At 43.9% G+C, this 25,591-nt stretch overlaps 1 protein-coding gene across 1 annotated transcript in view; it reads left to right on the top strand.

The window, feature by feature from the left end:
* The first annotated feature begins 4,329 nt into the window (after nt 1–4,329).
* The window catches only part of SMCHD1 (structural maintenance of chromosomes flexible hinge domain containing 1), a 584,899-nt gene continuing 563,637 nt past the window's right edge, over nt 4,330–25,591 (top strand). Inside the window, exons 1-5 of the mRNA XM_077270310.1 lie at nt 4,330–4,762; nt 7,737–7,812; nt 21,193–21,354; nt 22,758–22,840; nt 22,916–23,046. Coding sequence (XP_077126425.1) covers nt 4,595–4,762; nt 7,737–7,812; nt 21,193–21,354; nt 22,758–22,840; nt 22,916–23,046 — 620 coding nt within the window. The 5' untranslated portion in view covers nt 4,330–4,594. The remainder of the gene's footprint in view (nt 4,763–7,736; nt 7,813–21,192; nt 21,355–22,757; nt 22,841–22,915; nt 23,047–25,591) is intronic.

Genomic DNA, 25,591 nt, shown 5'->3' with positions numbered 1-25,591 from the left:
CGTACGGCTATTTCACTTTCATATTCCTCCTCTGGCCAAGTTCCCCCACAGGGTGTTACGGCTCACTCCACGCGTGTTGTTGCCACATCCTGGGCGGAAAGGAAAACCGCTTCGGTGGAACAGATTTGTAGAGCGGCAGTATGGTCTTCACCCTCCACCTTCTTCCGACATTATAGGCTAGACTTAGGTCTATCAAACTTGTCTTTCGGGAGAAAGGTACTATCTGCTGTTGTCCCACCCTAGGAGTCTTTCTATTTCTTTCTCTCACGTACGGTGCTGTCATAGTGAAGAGAAAAAATGATAATTACTTACCGGTAATTTGATTTTCCAGAAACATGACAGCACCGCATTAATTCCCGCCCTATCTTGGTCATGGTTGTGTGATTCACAAAAAAAAAACAACTTTATTACATGTAAATAAATATATATATAAAAGGATATATGTATATATAGAAAATGATAAAGAGCTATACAAAATAAATGTAATATACGAGTGTGTACTGACAAGGCGGTAATCTTCCATACTCTGAAACAAACTGAGGAGAGAGGTGCCGCCCCATTCTTTTATCTCTGCTGCAGGTTTCCTGTTCCTGGGGGCGGATGCCATCTCTCAGGTACGGTGCTGTCATGGTCCTGGAAAATCAAATTACCGGTAAGTAATTATCATTTTTCCTCCAGGCATGGTAATATCAGTATAAGATAGCCACATCTGGGGTTTTGGGGAGGGGACAGCATGTATGATTTCAAATGCCAGGGCTGAATTTTTGTCCCAGTTCTACCCTGGAGTGCGGTGTGGGTAGAGCTCTATGTAAACCTATGAGACTCAGTACGAGACTCCATAGACCTACATTTAGAAAACGACTTCCACTCCACTTAAACTCCGGTGTAAATTGGCGAGTCTGTTATTAAGTCATATGACCAAGAAGATCGGTGTGTATCACTGAATACCAAGGAAGACGATGAACAGTAAGTATTTTAATACAGTTGTATTACATCTCATACAAAGTTAGGACAATATAGGGTGAATATTTTAGACTGAGACTTTTATTTAGAAAAGAGGACACTTGAATGTCATGTGATTGTGGCACCGCCATATTGCATGCAGCCCTATTCTTGTCAAAGTGATGGAAGACCAGGGGAAGTCCTGACAAACGTCATTGCAAATCACTGAAAGAGCACGGGTGAGGATTTTGGCACACCGCTATAAGTGAAAACCACAGCGCAGATGTGAGTGACGGAAAAAATAAGGCCATTCTAGTTGAGGAAATAATCAAGGAACAAGTGTCTCCTAAGTGATATATATGTTCTACCTTCCCAGCATCTCCTATGTGATGTATATTCTCCTGTCCCAGTATCTCCTAGGAGATGTACTGTATATACACCAACCAGCCCCAGTATCACCCATGAGATGTATAAGCTCCAGCCCCAGTGTCTCCCATGAGATGTATATGCTCCAGCCCCAGTGACTTCTATGTGAGATGAATTTCCTTCTTTGAGGAGACATGGGGTGTAATATAAATCAGTGTTTGAAGCAACTTATTGCTTCGATCAATTCTGTACTAACTTATTGCAGGGAGTTGACTGCTCTCCAGACACAAACCTGGAAAATCAGTTAGGATATGTGCACACGTTGTAGATTTCCTACGGATCCGCAGCGTTTTTTTACCGTGCAGAAACGCTGCAGATCCGCAAGTGATTTACAGTACAATGTAAATCAATGAGAAAAAAAAACGCTGTGCTAATGGTGCGGAAAATTCGGTGCGGAAACGCTGCGGATTAGAAGAAGTAGCATGTCACTTCTTTTTTTTTCGGATCTGCAGCGTTTTTGTACCCATTCCATTATAGAAATCCGCAGGGGTAAAAAACGCAAGAAATCCGCACAAAATCTGCATTAAAAAAACACATCAAATCCACACCTGCGTTTTAAGCCAAGAGATGCAGAATCCGCACAAAAAATTCCACAGGCAATTCCGTAATGTGGGCACATAGCCTAACAAGTAGCTACATAATAGCACCTATCATCACAGCCACATCAAAGATAAACATGTTGTTCCAGCCACTACATTAGGAGTGAGTTGTTGAATTTGTATGGCCTGCAAATGTTATAAATATCTGATAATGGCTCTTCATTACCCCGATTGCTACAGCTCCAGGGCAATCGCCAAGAGTCGGGCAAAGTACCAGAATTGTAAAGCGCCACTTCTGAGGTGGCTGAGGGATGGTATTTTTAGGCTGCGAAGGGACCTTCTCAGCCTGATAGTATCAGCTCACAGTTCTCTGCTTTACCTTTGCTAGTTAGCAAAAATAGGGAGAACCCAAGTCATTTTTTTACATTTATTAGGTTAAACCAGACTAAAAACACACATACAACACAATTGTTTTTTTAACTGCATCTAACGCAAGGCTATAGGAAAAATAGAGACGTCTGAGCCCTCTCACAAGAATATATAAGAATAATTGATATGCTGCGGCTTGGATGGAGAGTTTATGATCTGTATTCAGTGGGCGTGAATTTTCTAGGTAGGAATCCTAGACACTGCGCTTGCTGGTTCTGAACGCAGCACTTTGGGCGCTGTGAAAATACGCTGCACCCAAAAGTTAAAACAATGACGGACACATGTCAGCCGGTCGCAATAGACTTGTACAGGTCCTTCTCAAAAAATTAGCATATAGTGTAAAATTTCATTATTTACCATAATGTAATGATTACAATTAAACTTTCATATATTATAGATTCATTATCCACCAACTGAAATTTGTCAGGTCTTTTATTATTTTAATACTGATGATTTTGGCCTACAACTCCTGATAACCCAAAAAACATGTCTCAATAAATTAGCATATTTCACCCGTCCAATCAAATAAAAGTGTTTTTTAATAACAAACAAAAAACCCATCAAATAATAATGTTCAGTTATGCACTCAATACTTGGTCGGGAATCCTTTGGCAGAAATGACTGCTTCAATGCGGCGTGGCATGGAGGCAATCAGCCTGTGACACTGCTGAGATGTTATGGAGGCCCAGGATGCTTCAATAGCGGCCTTAAGCTCATCCAGAGTGTTGGGTCTTGCGTCTCTCAACTTTCTCTTCACAATATCCCACAGATTCTCTATGCGGTTCAGGTCAGGAGAGTTGGCAGGCCAATTGAGCACAGTAATACCATGGTCAGTAAACCATTTACCAGTGGTTTGGGCACTGTGAGCAGGTGCCAGGTCGTGCTGAAAAATGAAATCTTCATCACCATAAAGCATTTCAGCATTTCCCCAGGTCAAGCCACTTTTGAACCATAAACAGCGGCAGAAGCGCCTGACCTGGGCTACAGAGAAGCAGCACTGGACTGTTGCTAAGTGGTCCCAAGTACTTTTTTCTGATGAAAGCAAATTTTGCATGTCATTCGGAAATCAAGGTGCCAGAGTCTGGAGGAAGACTGGGGAGAAGGAAATGCCAAAATGCCTGAAGTCCAGTGTCAAGTACCCACAGTCAGTGATGGTGTGGGGTGCCATGTCAGCTGCTGGTGTTGGTCCACTGTGTTTCATCAAGGGCAGGGTCAATGCAGCTAGGTATCAGGAGATTTTGGAGCACTTCATGCTTCCATCGGCTGAAATGCTTTATGGAGATGAAGATTTCATTTTTCAGCACGACCTGGCACCTGCTCACAGTGCCAAAACCACTGGTAAATGGTTTACTGACCATGGTATTACTGTGCTCAATTGGCCTGCCAACTCTCCTGACCTGAACCCCATAGAGAATCTGTGGGATATTGTGAAGAGAAAGTTGAGAGACGCAAGACCCAACACTCTTGATGAGCTTAAGGCCGCTATTGAAGTATCCTGGGCCTCCATAACATCTCAGCAGTGTCGCAGGCTGATTGCCTCCATGCCACGCCGCATTGAAGCAGTCATTTCTGCCAAAGGATTCCCGACCAAGTATTGAGTGCATAACTGAACATTATTATTTGATGGTTTTTTTGTTTGTTATTAAAAAACACTTTTATTTGATTGGACGGGTGAACTATGCTAATTTATTGAGACAGGTTTTTTGGGTTATCAGGAGTTGTATGCCAAAATCATCAGTATTAAAACAATAAAAGACCTGACAAATTTCAGTTGGTGGATAATTAATCTATAATATATGAAAGTTTAATTGTAATCATTACATTATGGTAAATAATGAAATTTTACACTATATGCTAATTTTTTGAGAAGGACCTGTATACACTGTCGGAACCAGCCTGTGTACAACGCCATTTATAGCCGCTCATGTATTACACAACAGCACAGCTACATTCCTGCCTGAGGTAACATGAAAGCAGCGATCTGATTGGCTGCGCTGGGCAGTTGCTCAGAATTGTGCGTGAGGCCGATGAGAAGCTCGCCCGAATCCCGCCGAGGACACACTGTGCTCCTGTCTACCTCACCCCACACCGTGTCCCCAGGGGCGTTCACACAAAGCCCCCGTGTCACTCTCGGAACTACCCGCTTCTAGCAGGCGGATGTGACATCACGGGCCCAGGTTTGAAGTGAAGCCCGGGGATTGTGGTGAAGAAGAACGGGGCTGAGGTGGTCTCTTACGGCCGTCGGTGCTGTCGGAGAGATGGCGGCAGTGTACGACTTGTCTGAGGAGCAGCACAATGGCGGCGGCGGCACAAGTCACACACTGACTGTGTTCCTGTATGACCGTCGCCTGCAGTCGACGTCCTATGACGAGAAGCGACTGCGGATTCGAGGGGGTTATCAAGAGATGTGCGCGGACATCTGTGAGGTGAGCGCCGGGGAGCAGGTAGCGGCGCCTCCGTCCGTGCAGACATGGCGGGCCGTGACCGACCTTCTATGTAATGTCATGGCTTCATACAAGTGGTGCTTGCTTCCTCAATGCACTTATTATCTGGCCCTCCTGACCAGACGCATCCTGCTGGAAAGACATAGCACGGTAAACGCAGGAGGAGGTCTCCAGAAATCGCTGTGTGAAGACGCCATGCAGATAGTGTACAGGGATTGTGTCAGACTCACAGCAGTTGCAACAATTTGTTTGATATTTGTATCAATATGTTGCAAAGTGTCACTGACTACTGTGGCAGCAGCAGCAAGGCTTTGGTTCCTCACCAGCTAGTGAGGCCGGCGGCTCTGACAGGTGGCTGCCCCTCCTCACAAGTCTCCTCTCCTGTCACCTCCCGCCCACTTTTGTTGGAACTGGAAGAAAATGGTGTGAAAACGCCAAAAGTTGCAAAACATGGGGGTAGATGCCAAAAATGTTACAAGTTTTCAAAGCGTCTAATTACCCTGAGAAAAAAAATGAATCTGGACCAAAATATTTAAACATTTTACAGCTTTCCCCGTGAGGTTTTAAATTCCTCTATATGGGTTTTCAGCAAATTATAATCCCCAGGTGGAGTTCAGTGTAAAAATAAAATAAATCTATGCATTACTTAACCTTCCTGGCCCATCGCTGAGTCTCCTCTAATGCCTTGGTCTCTGTTGTTTCTCTCCAACGCTGACATTTTGACAACGGAGCTGCTAATCACTGAGCCCAGCAGCTCATCCACATCACTGGAGCTGCCGTGCTCAATGTTTGGCTGCAGTGGTCTGTACGTGAAGTCACTGCTGCAACCAAACAGATCAGGGTAGCAATGGAGACATGGAACAACAATTAACTGAATGCAAGCAACCCCTTTAGGCTATGTGCACACGTTGCGGATTAGGCTTAGGAATTTCTGGTGCGGATTCTGCATCTCTTGGCAGAAAACGCAGCTGCGGACTTGTTGCGTTTTTTTGTGCGGATCCGCAGTGTTTTTAGTGCGGTTTTGCTGCGGATTTTTTTGCGGATTTTCAACGTTTTTTACCCCTGTGGATTTCTATAATGAAATGGGTACAAAAATGCTGCAGATCCACAAAAAAGAAGTGACATGCTACTTTTAATCTGCAGTGTTTCCGCACTGATTTTTCCGCACCGTCTGCACAGCATTTTTTTTTTCTCACTGATTTACTTTGTACTGTAAATCAATTGCAGATCTGCAGCGCTTCTGCGTGGAAAAAAAATGCTGAAATCCGCATCGTGTGCACATAGCCTTAAAGGGTTATTGTCATTTTCTTAGATATTGTGTGTATACATATATATATATATATATATATATATATATATATATATATAATCAAATTACGGTAAGTCTACTGCTTCTAAAAAAATGTTGTAGTCATTCTTGTGATAGTAACACTTTTCTTTACGTCTTAGGCTACTTTTACACATCAGTTTTTTGCCATTAGGCACAATCTGGTGAATTTTGAAAAAAACAGATGGATTGCGAAGGATGGCCTCCCGTTTCATACATTTTTTGCCATATCCATCGAAAATTGTTTTTCCGGCAGCCGGAGAAAACTGACATACTAACGTTTTTTGTGTCTGTCGGAAAAATGGACAGCGACGGATCCAGCGTTTCTTAGAAGCCTATGGCGCCGAATCCGTCAAATGATGGGGAATCCGGCCACGAATTCCGTTTTTCTAAACTGAGCATGCTTTTTTTCCATTCTGGTCTCTCACTCTCTCTCACTTTCACTCTCTCACACACACACACACACACACACACACACACACACACCAGGCAAAAAAATGGAACCATCGCATCAGTTTTTCACAATTTGCAATGGATCTGTTTTTTTCCAAATTCGCCGGATTAAGCCTGATGGCAAAAAACTGATGTATGAAAGTAGCCTTATTGGCCTGAAGACTGACCGGTAATGTATGACAAGAACTTCACTGAAGCTGGCTGAGATTAGGAGGTAACATGCTCCATTGATGCTGGCCTGGTTCAAAATGGTGCTTACAAGTAGAGATGGAGGAACGCAAAACAGTAAGGGCTTGTTCACACGATCCTTTTTTTGCTGCGGATCCGCAGCGGATTTGCAGCTGCGGATCCGCAGCCGTTTTCCATGCAGGGTACAGTACAATGTTACCCTATGGAAAACAAAAACCGCTGTGCCCACTATCCTTTTTTTCGCAGGCAAATCCGCGCGGATTTGCCTGCAGAAAAAAAGAAGTACCATGTCTATTCTTTCTGCGGATTCCGCTCCTGTTTTCAACATGCACCAATAGGAAAGTGCTGTTGAAAACCCGCAGAGGAATCCGCAGAAGAATCCGCAGGAAAATCAGCAGTGCAGTTTTGCACTGCGGGTTTTCCAAATCAGGACCTGAAAAAAAACGCAGCAAAAAAAGGATCGTGTGAACATAGCCTTAGGCACTGTTTGCCATTCTGTCATGCAGATGACAGCGTGGCAAACAATGGATGTTCAGGCCCCCCATTCATGCGAATGGGGTCTGGGTTCTGGTACCCGAACCAAACTTTTTTTTTTTTTTTTTTTTTTTTTTTTAAACTGTTCAGCTGGTCCCGCAGACCCGAACATCCCGGAGTCCACCCATCCCCACTTACAAGCTAAGCTATAAAAAAACAACAACTTATAAGCACTGAGTTCATTCTGCTATCTAGCAGCTGGGTTCAGTCTCAAAGACCTAGAAATAAAGTGTTAATGGGTTAAACATAGCTGAAAAAAACAAATGTTTCTTGTATTTGCAAGAACTATCTAACAATACCCATTTATGAAGATGAGAGTAACTAACACTTTAAGGGCAAATTGAGGAAAACATTATTTTGATAATCATCTGTGACTAGGAATCCTGGTACTGCTTTAGTTTAGAACAGTTTTATTAGCTTGTATTATGCTTTATTTTTTGTTTTCTTTACTAGACTTTTGTCATCGGACCAAGTGAAGACTTTGTTGTCTCAACAACAAATAGAAAACAGGTGACAGACCATAATTTTAGTAAGTATTGATTTGCACTTTGCAACATTGAAATGTGAGGATAGATAAAGGAACAGGAAACATAGTTCATGCAGAGGCTGGATGCAAACGGCACTAGAAAGACCACATTGACTATGGAAACCCTCTGGTTTCTATTACAGTATTGGTTCCTAGAATGAAACAGAGAAATGTAATGCAAAACTGTAGATATAAACAAAGCTTAACCCCTTCATGACGCAGCCTATTTTGGCCTTAATGACCTTGCCGTTTTTTGCAATTCTGACCAGTGTCCCTTTATGAGGTAATAACTCAGGAATGCTTCAACGGATCCTAGCGGTTCTGAGATTGTTTTTTCGTGACATATTGGGCTTCATGTTAGTGGTAAATTTAGGTCGATAATTTCTGAGTTTATTTGTGAAAAAAACGGAAATTTGGCGAAAATTTAGAAAATTTCGCAATTTTCACATTTTGAATTTTTATTCTGTTAAACCAGAGAGTTATGTGACACAAAATAGTTAATAAATAACATTTCCCACATGTCTACTTTACATCAGCACAATTTTGGAAACACATTTTTTTTTTTGCTAGGAAGTTATAAGGGTTAAAATTTGACCAGTGATTTCTCATTTTTACAACAAAATTTACAAAACCATTTTTTTTAGGGACCACCTCACATTTGAAGTCAGTTTGAGGGTTCTATATGGCTGAAAATACCCAAAAGTGACACCATTCTAAAAACTGCACCCCTCAAGGAGCTCAAAACCACATTCAAGAAGTTTATTAATCCTTCAGGTGTTTCACAGCAGCAGAAGCAACATGGAAGTAAAAAATGAACATTTAACTTTTTAGTCACAAAAATGATCTTTTAGCAACAATTTTTTTATTTTCCCAAGGGTAAAAGAAGAAACTGGACCACGAACGTTGTTGTCCAATTTGTCCTGAGTACGCTGATACCTCACATGTGGGGGTAAACCACTGTTTGGGCACATGGTAAGGCTCGGAAGGGAAGGAGCGCCATTTGACTTTTTGAATGAAAAATTAGCTCCAATCGTTAGCGGACACCATGTCACGTTTGGAGAGCCCCTGTGTGCCTAAACATTAGAGCTCCCCTACAAGTGACCCTATTTTGGAAACTAGACCCCCCAAGGAACTTATCTAGATGCATAGTGAGCACTTATAACCCCCAGGTGCTTCACAGAAGTTTATAACGCAGAGCCATGAAAATAAAAAATAATTTTTCTTTTCTCAAAAATGATTTTTTTGGCCACAATTTTTTATTTTCCCAAGGGTAACAGGAGAAATTGGACTCCAAAAGTTGTTGTCCAGTTTCTCCTGAGTACGCTGATACCCCATATGTGGGGGTAAACCACTGTTTTGGCACATGTCGGGGTTCGGAAGGGAAGTAGTGACGTTTTGAAATGCAGACTTTGATGGAATGCTCTGCGGGCGTCAGGTTGCGTTTGCAGAGCCCCTGATGTGCCTAAACAGTAGGAACTCCCCACAAGTGACCCCATTTTGGAAACTAGACCCCCCAAGGAACTTATCTAGATGTGTGGTGAGCACTTTCAACCCCCAAGTGCTTCACAGAAGTTTATAACGCAGAGCCGTGAAAATAAAAAATAATTGTTCTTTCCTCAAAAATTATGTTTTAGCAAGTAATTTTTTATTTTTGCAAGGGTACCAGGAGAAATTGGACCCCAACAGTTGTTGCCCAGTTTGTCCTGAGTACGCTGGTATCCCATATGTGGGGGTAAACCACTGTTTGGGCGCACGTCGGGGCTTGGAAGGGAGGGAGCACCATTTGACTTTTTGAACGCAAGATTGGCTGGAATCAATGGTGGCGCCATGTTGCGTTTGGAGACCCCTGATGTGCCTAAACAGTGAAAACCCCTCAATTCTAACTTCAACACTAACCCCAACACACCCCTAACCCTAATCCCAACTGTAGCCATAACCCTAATCCCAACCCTAACCACAACTGTAAACCCCAACACACCCCTAACCCTATCCGTAACCCTAACCACAAGCCTAATCTTAACCCTATTTCCAACCCTAGCCCTAATTCCAACCCTAACCCTAAGGCTATGTGCCCACTTTGCGGATTCGTGTGAGATTTTTCCGCACGATTTTTGAAAAATCTGCAGGTAAAAGGCACTGCGTTTTACCTGCGGATTTCCAGTGTTTTTTTGTGCGGATTTCACCTGCAGATTCCTATTGAGGAACAGGTGTAAAAAGCTGCGGAATTCGCACAAAGAATTGACATGCTGCGGAAAATATAACACAGCGTTTCCGCACGGAATTTTCCGCACCATGGGCACAGCGGATTTGGTTTTCCATAGGTGTACATGGTACTGTAAACCTGATGGAAAACTGCTACGAATTCACAGCGGCCAATCCGCTGCGGATCCGCGGCCAAATCCGCACTGTGTGCACATGCCATAACCCTAACCCTAACCCTAACCCTAGTTCTAACCCTAACCCTAGTGGAAAAAGAAAAAATATTTTCTTTATTTTATTATTGTCCCTACCTATGGGGGTGATAAAGGGGGGGGGTTCATTATTGTTTTTTATTTTGATCGCTGTGATAGAACCTACCACAGCGATCAAAATGTACTTGTAACGAAACTGCGCATGCGCCCGCCATTTTGGAAGATGGCGGCGCCCATGGAGAAGACGGACAGACACCGGGAGCCTCGTTAAGTATAAGGGGGTGGAGATCGGGGCACAGGGGGGGGGCGCGTCGGAGCACGGGGGGGTGGCATAGGAGCACGGGGGGAGCGGACAGGAGGACGATGTCCCGGCTTTGATGCGGGCTCACCGCCGGAGCCCGCATCAAAGCGAGGGTGCTCAACTCGGACGTACTATTCTGTCAGAGGTCAGAAAAGGGTTAACCCCTTCATGACCCAGCCTATTTTGACCTTAATGACCTGGCCGTTTTTTGCAATTCTGACCAGTGTCCCTTTGAGGTAATAACTCAGGAACGCTTCAACGGATCCTACCGATTCTGAGATTGTTTTTTTCGTGACATATTGGGCTTCATGTTAGTGGTAACTTTAGGTCGATAATTTCTGAGTTTATTTGTGAAAAAAACGGAAATTTGTTGAACATTTTGCAATTTTCACATTTTGAATTTTTATTCTGTTAAACCAGAGAGTTATGTGACACAAAATAGTTAATAAATAACATTTCCCACATGTCTACTTTACATCAGCACAATTTTGGAACCAAATTTTTTTTTTGCTAGGAAGTTACAAGGGTTAAAATTTGACCAGTGATTTCTCATTTTTACAACAAAATTTACAAAACCATTTTTTTTAGGGACCACCTCACATTTGAAGTCAGTTTGAGTGTTCTATATGGCTGAAAATACCCAAAAGTGACACCATTCTAAAAACTGCACCCCTCAAGGTGCTCAAAACCACATTCAAGAAGTTTATTAACCCTTCAGGTGTTTCCCAGCAGCAGAAGCAACATGAAAAGAAAAAATGAACATTTAACTTTTTAGTCACAAAAATGATCTTTTAGCAACATTTTTTTTATTTTCCCAAGGGTAAAAGGAGAAACTGGACCAAGAACGTTGTTGTCCAATTTGTCCTGAGTACGCTGATACCTCATATGTGGGGGTAAACCACTGTTTGGGCGCACGGCAGGGCTCGGAAGGGAAGGAGCGCCGTTTGACTTTTTTTTTTTTAAATTCGTTTATTGATTACAGCATGAATCATACATACATTTGCTTATATTCGTTACCATCCATAAGGTACATAAAATTACCACACATAACCATGTCTGGGATATTGCAAAGGTTACAAGCAATGCATGTCAATCATTTGTTCATATCTTATTCAAACTTTAACTACCTTAACTTCTAATGAAACCTCTAAAACTAACATGCTGCCGCTTAAAAGAGAGTTCTAGATAGATTCTGCCCTGTAAGTAGATAATGCCCATGCAATCGTACATCCTTTCCTTGTATAATTGTTAGGTTATGTTGACCTAAACAGTATGGCAAGAGGAGTTCCATCTTCCCCATATCTTCTCAAATTTGGCTGGATTACCTCTATTCTGGTATAATGCCCGCTCATACGGAATAATGGAATTTACCAAGTCGACCCACGCTCTAAGAGTTGGGCAAGAACCCCCCATCCATCGCAGAGCCAACACCTTTCGTGCCAGAAACAGAGTCTCCCTCAGAAAAATTCCCGTATGACGATCCCAAGTCTCAGCCTCCCATACTCCAAACAAGCATACCAGGGGTTCAAGTGGGACAGGGATCGACACCAGTGATGTCAATAATGTCGTTACCTCATTCCAGAATTGGAAGACAATAGGACACTTCCATATCATGTGGATAAAATCTGCATTGCTAGAGTGGCATCTCAGGCAGTCTGATGAATGTAGACGACCCATTTTAAAGAGACGAGTCGGGGTCAGATAGGATTGATATATGATGTATAGTTGTGTCATCCTATTATTAACTGATGGGGAGACTTTAGTTGGGGATTCCAAAATTTCATCCCATTCCTCTCCCAGTGTGTCTAGGAGAAGCCGTCCCCACCTCCCCCTAATTGAATCTATGGTAGATCCCTCACCCATGGATAACAGATAGGTATACAGAGAGGAAATAAGTCCCTGGGGACCCTGCGAATTAAGGATACCTATTAACGGTAGATCTGAGATAGCTCGGCCTGTACCCATATTCCGCATGTGTGACTGGAAGGCTGAACTTAGTTGTAGGTAACGGAAAAATTGAGATTTTGGTATGCCGTAGGTATTCTGCATCTGTTCAAAGGAGACGAAGATCCCTTGCTTATATAGATTACTCACTGTAAGGACACTGTACGATATCCAGAATTCAGTGGACGGATGACCCAGTAATACCGGAAAATAACTATTATTCCATAATGGCATTTCAGCTGCTATATCAGCAAATCCTGTTACCTTTTTAATTTGCCTCCATATTGATCGTGCTAGTCGGAGCAAAGGAAGTAAATGAGGAACCGCAGTTCTCTCCATCTCCAAAAATCCCAGTGGACAGTCAATTTTGGCCGAATACAGAATATGGTGTTCAGAGTTAGGAAGAGTTTTCCCGGGCATCCACATATTCAACATTTTAGTCTGACCCGCTAGGTAATATAAATAGAAGTCTGGCAGGGCCGCCCCACCCCCTTGTTTGGGTCTTTGTAGGGTGGATAATTTAAGCTTAGGCCTAGCCTTTCCCCATATGAAGGACGTAGTAAGGGAATTTAGAGTTGCAAAGAAAGATTTAGGTATTATAACCGCGCTATGTTGAAAACAATAGTTCAATTTTGGGAGTAATATCATCTTTATGAGATTAATACGTCCAGCCACAGATAATGGTAATTTGTCCCAGGTAGCGAATTTGAACGTAACCACATCCAGTAGCGGGAATATATTAAGATGTAAGTCTAGGTGACTACTCTGGGACATATGTATTCCTAGATATTTAAACTGGGAGACAATGGGTAGCAGTGAGAGGGTTTCAAGGCAGGACATTGGGGTATGGGAGAGAGGCATCAGAGCAGATTTTTCCCAATTTATATAAAGGCCAGAAAATTTACTAAATCTATCTATCATCGTTATTACTTTTGGCAATGTGTCTTCCATTTGATCCATAAACACCACCATATCATCAGCATACAGACCGATGACGTCCATCCTATCAGCGATACGTATCCCTTTAATATCTACAGAAGACCTCATTCGTATTGCCAAGGCCTCTATCGCCAAGGCAAATAAAGCTGGGGAGAGAGGGCAACCCTGTCGAGTCCCTCTATGCAAAGAAAACGATGCAGACATTGAGCCATTCACCACCATTCGTGCCCTAGGTTTCGCATATAATGTATTTATCCCTCTCAAAAATTTATTTCCAAACCCATATTTCCGTAAACATGCAATTAAGAAGGGCCATTCGAGGGAGTCAAAAGCCTTGGCTGCGTCTAGCGAAGCCAATGCCCACTTGTTGTCTGGTTCCAAAGAACTATATTGTATGACCGACTGTACCCGCCTGATATTGATAGAAGTGCTTTTCCCAGGCATGAAACCGGTTTGATCCGGGTGTATAAGATCTAGTATGATCTTGTTCAATCTAGTAGCTAAAATTTTAGTAAAAATTTTGTAATCCACGTTCACCAAAGAAATCGGTCTATATGATCCACAATCTAAAGGATCCTTCCCCTCCTTCCTGAGTACTACAACATTAGCATCATAAAACGTGTCGGGTACAGATTCCCCCTCCCATATTCCTTTGAGTACCTTCAGCAGTATAGGGGCTAACTTGTCACGGTATTTCCTATAGAACTCTATGGGAAATCCATCAGGTCCCGGGGCCTTTCCAGTTGCCATGTCAGCTATAGCTTGCTCTACCTCTTCCAGAGTAAATTCAGCCTCCATAAGGGCCTGTTGCGATGGACTTAGCGAGGGGAATGTTATATCTGATAGATAATCTAAGCACTCATCAACACCAGAGTCACTGCTAGATTTATATAACGAGGTATAATAGTCATAGAAGCCCTGAAGTATTCCATCAGTAGAGGACACTAAAGAGCCATCAGATACCCGGATCTGCAATATTGTATTGGAGGCATTGTGTTGGCGTACCAAGAAGGCCAAAAGTGTGCTGGCCTGATTCCCTAACTCAAAATAGGATTGGCGAGTGAAAAATAATTTACGCTTTGATTTAACATCTGCGTGTTGGATATAAAGTCTCTGGGAGGTGAGCCATTCAATTCTATTACTACTGGATTGATTAGCTATATAAGTGGCCTCTGAATCTTTTAATCTCTGTTCTATCTCCTCATCCTCCTTCGCCGTTGCCCTCTTTAATATAGGAGATAGTAGAGGACAGACATCCCCTCAAGTATGCCTTCAGGGTGTCCCAAAATAGACCGAGGTTTTGGAGTTCCGAGTGTACTAGAATGAAATTATTTAACTGATCAACCGTCCTGTCACTAGAGTCTATTAATTTTAACCAGAAGGGGTTCAATTTCCAGGACCTACTATTATTGTCGGATCGTCCAAATTTAAGTTTAAGAATAATTGGGCTGTGATCTGAGATCCCTCGGCTACCATGTTCAATACTATCCACCCACAATGCCAATCCATTCGACCCAAATATATAGTCTATTCGAGATAATGATTGTCTAGTGGATGAGTGACAAGTATACCCTCTGATCTCCGGGTGACTCATTCTCCACAGATCCAGCCATCCACTACCATCCATAAATAGTGCCAATTGAGAAGGAGGCTGAGGTAAAGTGTCTCCCGATGTTGCGTCATCTAATCTCAGTCTGTCCATGGATTGATTCATAACTAAATTAAAGTCTCCCATGTAGATAACATTGGCTTCCGGGTATTTTAAGGAGAAGGCTAGGGCCATACGGAGAATTGACACACTGGCAGGGTGGGGGTTATAGATACATAACAACACGTATTCTCGTGAGTTGATGAATGCATGCACAAAAACAAAGCGACCCTCTGGATCACGTCTCGCCTCCTTGGCCTCCCATCTGACCTCCTTGTGTATTAGTAGAGAGACCCCTCTTGAATAACTGGTGTGGAAGGCGTGTAGGGACCACTGTACCCACGGTTTTTGCATACATCGAGCCGTGTCCCTTGTTAAATGTGTTTCTATTAGTGCTACAATATGGGGGTGGCATCTTTTTATCTGTGAAAATACTTTAATTTTCTTTCTAGGGGTTTTAATGCCTCGGATATTCCAGGTCATACATATAAGTTCAGCTCCCATGTTTACTCTTGAGGGAAGAATTAATACATATCATTATTATTCGGGTGCATTTCAATAGCGTCATATTGGGCAAGAAGTTAGTGTCAGCGGCAGCCTTATTTAATAAACAACCAAAACTGAAACAGAAAACCATGTTAAACAAGAAAACTTGAACAGTAGGGGGGAGTATTTCCATCCTCCCACAGTCAAAGTGAAAAGGGGATACCCTCACTGAATTCAGCGTCCGGTATTGTTGACTTTTCCGCACCTATACGGAAAGCTCAATTTTATTGCCATCAGACAAGAAACCCAGGTTAGGGGTCTTCCACACTCGGTCCTCCGTTAGACCGCAACCACTCAATCGCTTCTGCCGGGTCTGTGAAGAACAAGGAGGAGCTATTATGGACGATGCGGAGCCGAGCTGGGTAGAGCATAGAATAGACAATGTTCTTGTCTCTAAGTTGCTTCTTAACATCCACAAATCGTGCACGCTGCTTTTGAAGATCCACGGAAAAATCTGGAAAAATCGATATGGTGGCATTATCGAATTTGATGAGGCCCTTCTGACGCGCCAGACGAAGGGTGGTATCTCTGTCTCTGCAATTAAGAAGACGCGCCAGGAAAGGTCGCGGCGGAGCTCCAGGAGGGAGGGGCCTCGTTGGTACCCTATGGGCTCTTTCCACCGCAAATGTCGAGGAGAATCCATCTCCTAGTGTAAACTTGAGCCATTCCTCCAAAAATTGCTCAGGCCGCTGACCCTCCGACCGCTCCGGGAGACCTATGATTCGAATGTTGTTACGGCGCAGTCTATTTTCCAAATCATCTGCTTTTTGCTTCCAAGCATTTACGGATCCAGCGGCTTTGGTCAATTTGGCCTCCATAGGATTGGTAGTGTCTTCTATATGAGACACCCTTGTTTCGACCTCAGAAATACGCCCCCTCATAGTTTGCATATCATGTCGCAGGCGGCCCACTTCAGTATGCACATCCTCTATTTTCTCCGTAAGAGATGATCTAGTGAGGGATATAGCCTGCATTAACTGCTCCGATGCCTGTTTGAGAGTCAGTTCTTCCTCCTCCCCTTCCCCAGTACCATCAGAGGGGCGACCCCTGCGTTGAGATGATGTGGAGTTACCTCTGAGGTTGCGTACATTTTCATGAGGGTCGTCCTTAGCGAATTTTTTAAGCTTTTCAGCAGCCGCCGCTCCTCTAGGATGTTGCATGGCGGGTATACACAAGAGGACCTCACAAATTAGTTCCAGAAGTAATTATAAGCAAGCTGCGCTCCAACTTTATGGTTATAGATGAATCAAGCTCTAATCCCAGGTCTTGTATAGTATTAGATTGTGCTCCAAGACTCCATAAATTTAACAGGTAATGATAGTGAGGATCGCAGGGTGGTTGTCCAAGTATTTGTTTAGGCCTTATATGCTGGGCGGGTGCTCAGTTCGTGCATAGAGGGAGAGCAGCAGGGAGGGGGTTAATTCCCACTATTATGGCGCCACCAGTGAAGCGACTGATGATCAGGGGAGGCGCAGGGCCCAATATCTCAGGGCACACACCGCACCACCCCACTAGTTTCCCCAGGCACAGAATTGTTTCATAGGCAGCACCGCAGGTGTACAAAGCGCCACTCCCTGTACCGTTAGGGAGCGCGCTATAGTAATGGCCGCCGCTCCCCTCGAGCCCCTCTATCCCTATCAGGCGTCTTAATTATCGTGCGTCAGCACAGTCCTCACCACCGCGATCCTGCCGCCTTCAGCTCCGTTGTGAGGGAAGTCCGGTTCCAGCTGGAGGTGGAGGCGCCGCGTCCTGTGTCCCGGAGCGCGCGCACCGAAGATGGGTGCCGCTCCACGTGTGTCTTCCCAGTGCCTCTGTCTCCGCAGCTTCCCACCGCCTCGGATCGCTGCAGCGGCCGTTCAGAGGGTCCGCAAGGTTCCCTGGGGTAAGGGGTTTCAGTTTTTGCCGGTAAGGTTTACCGGAATATGATAAATGTGGCAGGATAAAAGAAGGATGTTTGGAGCTCTCACTCAGTGCGTCCTGCTTCTCCGGCTACATAGCCACGCCCCCGCCGTTTGACTTTTTGAATGAAAAATTGGCTCCAATCTTTAGCGGACACCATGTCGCGTTTGGAGAGCCCCCGTGTGCCTAAACATTGGAGCTCCCCCACAAGTGACCCCATTTTGGAAACTAGACCCCCCCAAGGAACTTATCTAGAAGCATAGTGAGCACTTTAAACCCTGAGGTGCTTCACAAATTGATCCGTAAAAAATGTAAAAGTACTTTTTTTTCACACAAAATTTCTTGTAGCCTCAATTTTTTCATTTTCACATGGGCAATTAGATAAAATGGATCCTAAAATTTGTTGGGCAATTTCTCCTGAGTACGCCGATACCTCATATGTGGGGGTAAACCACTGTTTGGGCGCACGGCAGGGCTCGGAAGGGAAGGAACGCCGTTTGACTTTTTGAATGAAAAATTGGCTCCAATCTTTAGCGGACACCATGTCGCGTTTGGAGAGCCCCCGTGTGCCTAAACATTGGAGCTCCCCCACAAGTGACCCCATTTTTGAAACTAGACCTCCCAGGGAACTTATCTATATGTGTGGTGAGCACTTTGAACCCCCAAGTGCTTCACAGAAGTTTATAACGCAGAGCCATGAAAATAAAAAATAATTTCTTTCCTCAAAAATATTTTTTTAGTTCAGAATTTTTTAATTTTCCCAAGGGTAACAGGAGAAATTTGACCCCAAGAGTCGTTGTCCAGTTTCTCCTGAGTACGCTGATACCCCATATGTGGGGGTAAACCACTGTTTGGGCACATGCCGGGGCTCGGAAGGGAAGTAGTGACGTTTTGGAATGCAGACTTTGATGGAATGGTCTGCAGGCATCATGTTACGTTTGCAGAGCCCCTGATATGCCTAAACAGTAGAAACTCCCCAAAAGTGACGCCTTTTTGGAAACTAGACCCCCCAAAGAACTTATCTAGATGTGTGGTGAGCACTTTGAACCCCCAAGTGCTTCACAGGAGTTTATAACGCAGAGCCGTGAAAATAAAAAATAATTTTTCTTTCCTCAAAAATGATGTTTTAGCAAGCAATTTTTTATTTTCACAAGGGTAGCAGGAGAAATTGGACTCCGATATTTGTTGCCCAGTTTGTTGTGAGTATGTTGGTACCCCATATGTGGGGGTAAACCACTGTTTGGGCGCACGTGAGGGCTCGGAAGGGAAGTAGTGACATTTGAAATGCAGACTTTGATGGAATGGTCTGCGGGCATCACGTGGCATTTGCAGAGCCCCTGATGTGCCTAAACAGTAGAAACACCCCACAAGTGACCCCATTTTGGAAACTAGACCCCCCAAGGAACTTATCTAGATGTGTGGTGAGCACTTTCAACCCCCAAGTGCTTCACAGAAGTTTATAACGCAGAGCCGTGAAAATAAAAAATAATTGTTCTTTCCTCAAAAATTATGTTTTAGCAAGTAATTTTTTATTTTTGCAAGGGTAACAGGAGAAATTGGACCCCAACAGTTGTTGCCCAGTTTGTCCTGAGTACGCTGGTACCCCAAATGTGGGGGTAAACCACTGTTTGGGCGCACGTCGGGGCTTGGAAGGGAGGGAGCACCATTTGACTTTTTGAACGCAAGATTGGCTGGAATCAATGGTGGCGCCATGTTGCGTTTGGAGACCCCTGATGTGCCTAAACAGTGGAAACCCCTCAATTCTAACTTCAACACTAACCCCAACACACCCTTAACCCTAATCTCAACTCTAGCCATAACCCTAATCCCAACCCTAATCCTAACCCTAATCCCAACCCTAACCACAACGTTAACCTCAACACACCCCTAACCATAACCCTAACGACAAGCCTATTCTTAACCCTATTTCCAACCCTAGCCCTAATTGCAACCCTAAGGCTACTTTCACACTAGCGTCGGGCCGAGGTCTCCGACGCTAGCGTTGTCCCCGCCGCACAACGGGGGCAGCGGATGCATTTTTCCCACGCATCCGCTGCCCCATTGTGAGGTGCGGGGAAGTGCGGGGAGGTGGGGGCGCAGTTCCGGCCGCGCATGCGCGGTCGGAAAAAGCGGACCGTCGGGAGCAAAAAACGTTACATGTAAGGTTTTTTTCTCCCGACGGTCCGCTACCACACGTCTAAGCGTCGCAAAACGGACGCGACGTTTGGCAATGCGTCGCTAATGTTAGTCTATGACGAAAAAACGCATCCAGCAAGAACTTTTGCTGGATGCGTATTTTCGGCAAAACGACGCATTTGCGACGTATTGCAGTTAACGCTAGTGTGAAACTAGCCTAACTCTAATTCCAACCCTAAGGCTATGTGCCCACGTTGCAGATTCGTGTGAGATTTTTCCGCACCATTTTTGAAAAATCCACAGGTAAAAGGCACTGCGTTTTACCTGCTGATTTACTGCGGATTTCCAGTGTTCTTTATGCAGATTTCACCTGCTTATTCCTATTGAGGAACAGGTGTAAAACGCTGCGGAATCCGCACAAAGAATTAACATGTTGCGGAAAATACAACGCAGCATTTCCGCGCGGTATTTTCCGCACCATGGGCACAGCGGATGGTTCTGTAAACCTGATGGAACACTGCTACGAATCCGCAGCGGGAGTGGTACTTCAGCCCAAGGGGGGTGGCTTCACCCATGGGGTGGTGAAGCCACCCCCCTTGGGCTGAAGTACCACTCCCCCTGTCCTTGCAGATCAGGTGAAATTGGAGTTAACCCTTTCACCCGATCTGCAGGGACGCAATCATTCCATGACGTCACATAGGCGTCACAGGTCGGATTGGCACCGACTTTCATGGCGCCTACGTGGCGTCAAAGGTCGGGAAGGGGTTAAACAACACCCACAAGACGTATTTAATCAACCCAGGTATCATTTTAATTAGTATAATGGCACCGGTCTGACACTGTCTGTGCACCATCCTGCTGTCAGGTTCCCTTTAAGCGGGGCTGTGACTCCTTAAAATATATAATAAATTGGTATAGTAGTTCAATGCAGTATATGATGTAAATCTTTTCATAAGAATTTGGGAAAGTTCTGAAATGTTCTATGAATATCTATTCTATTCCTGATCTAAGGGTCTGGGGTTTTAGTTGAGATGAATCTGTGCTGAACGTTTTGTACATGCTCAGTAGTGAGGGGTCAGAGTCGTGGAGTCCTACTTTTGGCTCACCGACTCCACAGCCTAGGGTTTGAGGGTGCCATGTCATATTAGCAAAGCCCCTGAGGTACAAGAACAGCGGAAGTGTTCCCCATATGTAACCTCATTTTACAAACTACACTCCTCAATGAATTAATCTAGGGGTGCAGTGAGCATGTTTACACCACATGTGCCTTTCTTTATTTTTTATAATTGGGCAGCGAATAAAGAATACGGTAAATAAATTTTTACCACTAAAATGTTAATTAAAAGATTTTAATTTTTATAAGGGCTAATAGGAAACAATGGACCTCTCAGTTTGTTTGTACAGTTTCTGATAAGTACGCCAATACCCTACATGTAATTGAAGTCTACTTTTCAGGAACAGTGTGAGCTCAGAAGGGAAGGAGTGCCATATTATAGAGCAGATTTTACTGTTTATTGCAGGTGCCATGACCTTGTCATTTCTTATGTTTGTCTTTTCAGATGGGATCATTAAAAATGGCATCACTATTTACATCCTTAACACAATTGATCAGGTCCTGCTTTCATCAACACAAGAGAGAATTAATTTTTTACCTCACTATGATACACTGGTAAAAAGTGGAATGTATGAGTATTACGCTAGTGAAGGACAAAACCCACTGCGTAAGTTTCTTTGCATATTGATTATTCTGAATTAGAATGTATTAATCACTTACAGTGAACTTGTTAGGAGGCATTTCTACTTAAAAGTAAAGGTATAGCTGTTTAGGCTCTGTTACCCTGAATAAATCAATAACTTTCTTGTAGAAATCTACCCTGCAGTTTGCCTTGTTATATGCAAAGTAGCTGCAAGTGATTTGCTTCATGTGAAAGAGCTTCCTGCACTCTGGCCAGTCCAGATCAGTGCAGCCTCTGTCAACTGCTGTCCCTTAACAAGATCAGAAGAAGGTAGCAGATGACAGGAATGCGACTGACCTGACAATAAAACCCAACAACCAGTTGTCAGATAGGGAATTAAAGGGGTGGTCTCTAGCTCAAATACATTTTAATCTAAAGTACTATATAGTGCCGTAATATAAACTAATTTCTTATATACTTGCATTAAAAAATTCCTTGCAGTTCCCTAACTACTGTATCTAAAAGCTATTGCATTTTTTCCCTATATCCTGTGTGATGACACTTCATTTGAGTATCACAGTGCCTCCTCAGTAGTAATGAGCCGGTAACAGAATAGCATGCACTGTCCATGCGCCTTGCCAGGATACCCAGCATTCAGAGACCAGCCCGCCCCTGCAATTGACGTCACTAGTCTCTAAATACAGGATATTCTTACACCGTGCTCTGAGAATGCGCGCTGCTCTATTGCTGGATCATTACTACTGTTCTGAGCTGAAAACACAGAGTGCTCTGTCATTGTGCAGGGAGGTGCAGGGAGGACACAGCAGGGTCTAGCCCCACTCCTAGTCCCCCTCTCTTTCTCCATCACACACTCACTCCATCTATCTTTTGCTCTCTCTCTAAATCTCGCGCGCTCACTCTCCATCTCGCGCTCACTCTCCATCTCGCGCTCACTCTCCATCTCGCGCTCACTCTCCATCTCGCGCTCACTCTCCATCTCGCGCTCACTCTCCATCTCGCGCTCACTCTCCATCTCGCGCTCACTCTCCATCTCGCGCTCACTCTCCATCTCGCGCTCACTCTCCATCTCGCGCTCACTCTCCATCTCGCGCTCACTCTCCATCTCGCGCTCACTCTCCATCTCGCGCTCACTCTCCATCTCGCGCTCACTCTCCATCTCGCGCTCACTCTCCATCTCGCGCTCACTCTCCATCTCGGCAAGTTGTCTAAAAACTAGGAGTGGGTGAAAAATGCAGAAGTGGTGACGTGTTTCTATTATAATTTTCCTCTGATGTTCCACTCCTGGTTTTGGCTTATAGATATTAATGTGAAATAATGATCACATATGTGGCCTTAATGAGTTTCTCCTGGAATTGTGTTTTTGTGATTATATTTTAGTGTGAAGTGCAGATTTCTCATTATATAGCTCACTTCTGTTTTATTTTCAGCATTTGCGCTTGCTGAGCTAATAGACAATTCGCTTTCGGCTACAGCAAAAAATTCTGGCATTAGGAAAATACAGATTAACCTGGTAAGAAAATGTATTATTGTTTTAGCTTTTTTCCTTATTAAAATTGTTTTAAACAATGTGTATGTATTTTTACAGCTTTTTGATGAAGCACAAGGAAAACCAACTGTTGCAGTTACAGATAACGGAAAAGGAATGACTTCAGTCCAGCTTAAAAATTGGGCAGTGTACCGTTTATCAAAGTTTAGAAGAGGTTATGAAGGATACAGGTCAGCAACTAGTGTATTTTTTTTTTTAATTAATTTATTTCTTATCTTTTATAGTAAACTTATAAAATTGGCTTCTCAATCCATCAGACTGCATTCCAATAATCAGATGTAAAAATAAATTCTATATCCTGTGACATGCAACAAAAAGCAACGTTTCAGCACTTTTTGTTTTTGTCTATATTTCAAAATATGTGGAAGGTACCTCACATACAGCTCTGGCAAAAATTAAGGGACCACTGCAAAATGTTTAGGGTTTGTGCACACGATGCAGATTTAGTGCAGAATTGGTGCGGAACTGCAGCAGATTTTTCTGCTGCAGAAACGCTGCAGAACTGCACTGTGATTTACAGTACAATGTAAATCAATGGGAAAAAAAAAAAGCTGTGCACATGGTGCAGAAAAATCTGCGCAGAAACGCTGCAGATTTCAAAGAAGTGCACGTCGCTTCTTTTGTGCAGTTCTGCAGCGTTTCTGCTGCAGATTTTTCTGCACCATGTGCACAGCTTTTTTTTTTTTCCCCATTGATTTACATTGTACTGCACAGAAACTGCACAGAAACTGCATAGAATCTGCACAGAAACTGCATAGAATCTGCGCAGAAACTGCATAGAATCTGCGCAGAAACTGCATAGAATCTGCGCAGAAACTGCATAGAATCTGCATAGAATCTGCATAGAATCTGCATAGAATCTGCATAGAATCTGCATAGAATCTGCATAGAATCTGCATAGAATCTGCATAGAATCTGCGCAGAAACTGCATAGAAACTGCACAGAAACTGCATCAAATCTGCAGATGCAGATTTAGTGCAGAAAATTCTGCACCACATTTCCTACGTGTGCACATAGCCTTAGGTTGTCTGATTTTTCTCTTTATAGGTATACTTGGGTAAAATGTAAATTGTTCTTTTATTCTGTAAACTTCTGACATGTCTCCAAATTTCCAAGCAATACATTTTGTATTTTTTTTCTGACAAAGAAAAATGATCAAAATTAAAAAAGAAAAAAAACCCAGGGCTTTCAGACCTCAACTAATGCAAAGAAAATAAGTTCATATTCATTTAGAAACAACAATACTGATGTTTTCCTATCGCCACGACAGCACCCCTACGAGAGAGGGGATCCGCCCACCTTCCGGACAGGAACCTACAGGATTTAAAGGGGCGGTCCCCCTCACCACTCCAGTTTGGGTTCCTGTCCGGACGGCGGGAGCCTGCAGAAATAAATCCTACCCGGGTCCGCCATGCCTCTGTGCGGTGTCCGTAGCGAACGACAGAATCGGGGGCCCGGAAGCAGCGTCGGGGGTGTCCTGCTTGCAGACCCCCCCTCGTCTGACCACACGGAGCACGTTCCAGGGGTCGGGCAGTGCCGTCCTGGTCCACAGTGCAGGCGCGGTGTTCAGCGCTCACACCGGCGCAGGTGAACCCGGAAGTAGTTCTCACACTTCCGGGGTAAGCTGGAGGAGGAGCGCTGCAGCGTTTCAAAAGAGCGGCGGCTGTACAGGAAAGCGTGCAGCAATGTCTTCAGTAGGAGACACCGAGCACCCTCAAGGAGAGGGATCGGAGCAGCGCAGCAAGAGCGGTAGCCGTTCTAGAAGCAGCAGCAGCAGCGTGGTACGGAGGCAGCAGCGTGTGAGCGCCCCAGCGTCACAAGTGGATCGTTCTCCTCCAAAACCGGTATTCACAGATTCCGCCTCATGGTGAGTGTTATCAATGCTCCTGGTGCTGATATGGTCTGTTATTTTGTGCTTTCTTTTAGGGAAAAAAATCATCTAAATCTAAGCACAAGCAATGTGCGTTATGCATGACCCCAATGCCTGACAGTTATACTAAAAGGCTTTGTCAGGTGTGCATCTGTCAGACCTTAGAAGAGGAGGCTCCCCTTCGTTCGTCAGACCTTAGAGAGGTCATCAGGGAAGAAATAAACTATTCCCTTAGAACCAGCCGTTAAAAATTAATAAACTTTAGTAAATATATATTAAAAATACCACTTCCCAGTGTACAAAAAACTTAATAAAGATGAAAAAAATCTAAAGTGTGCACCTGTTCCTAGTAAGCTGACCCTGCAATGGCCTGCTGTCCCTGCCTATCAGTGGAGGTTGGCACCCTGATAGAGATTTGGCGCCCCCACTCCGCGACGACTAATGCCTGCTGGCCCTAATAAGTAACTGACCAACTAAAGGCGGGAAAACAATAAGCAAATAAAAGAGATGAAAGAAAGCAGGGTAGAGGAATATAGGGTGCACATAAATGATATGCTACCAGCCTCCCTAAATAAAGTCCCAAAGAAAACAATATAACAAGAGCATATGTCATTAATGCTCATCAAAAAATAACCATTATGCACAATTATAAACTGATATTTCAGTGTGCATGGAAGCTGAGACTCTTTGGCCGAAATCTCAAATGGAAACTGTTCTTTCAAAGAAATGATTGGGAAAGATGCAGAGAACTGGGCCTGAGTGAGGAAGATCTTGAAGGATATAATGCCCTGGTGGGTCTCCTACATGAAAATGAGAGAGGGAGAGGAGAAGGACCTTTCACATC

The sequence above is a fragment of the Ranitomeya variabilis genome, chromosome 6 (assembly GCF_051348905.1).
Source record: "Ranitomeya variabilis isolate aRanVar5 chromosome 6, aRanVar5.hap1, whole genome shotgun sequence".
In the NCBI taxonomy this organism is placed as follows: Eukaryota; Metazoa; Chordata; class Amphibia; order Anura; family Dendrobatidae; genus Ranitomeya; species Ranitomeya variabilis.
Note: the sequence above shows the minus strand (reverse complement) of the source record. Positions and strands in the feature narration are given on the sequence as shown.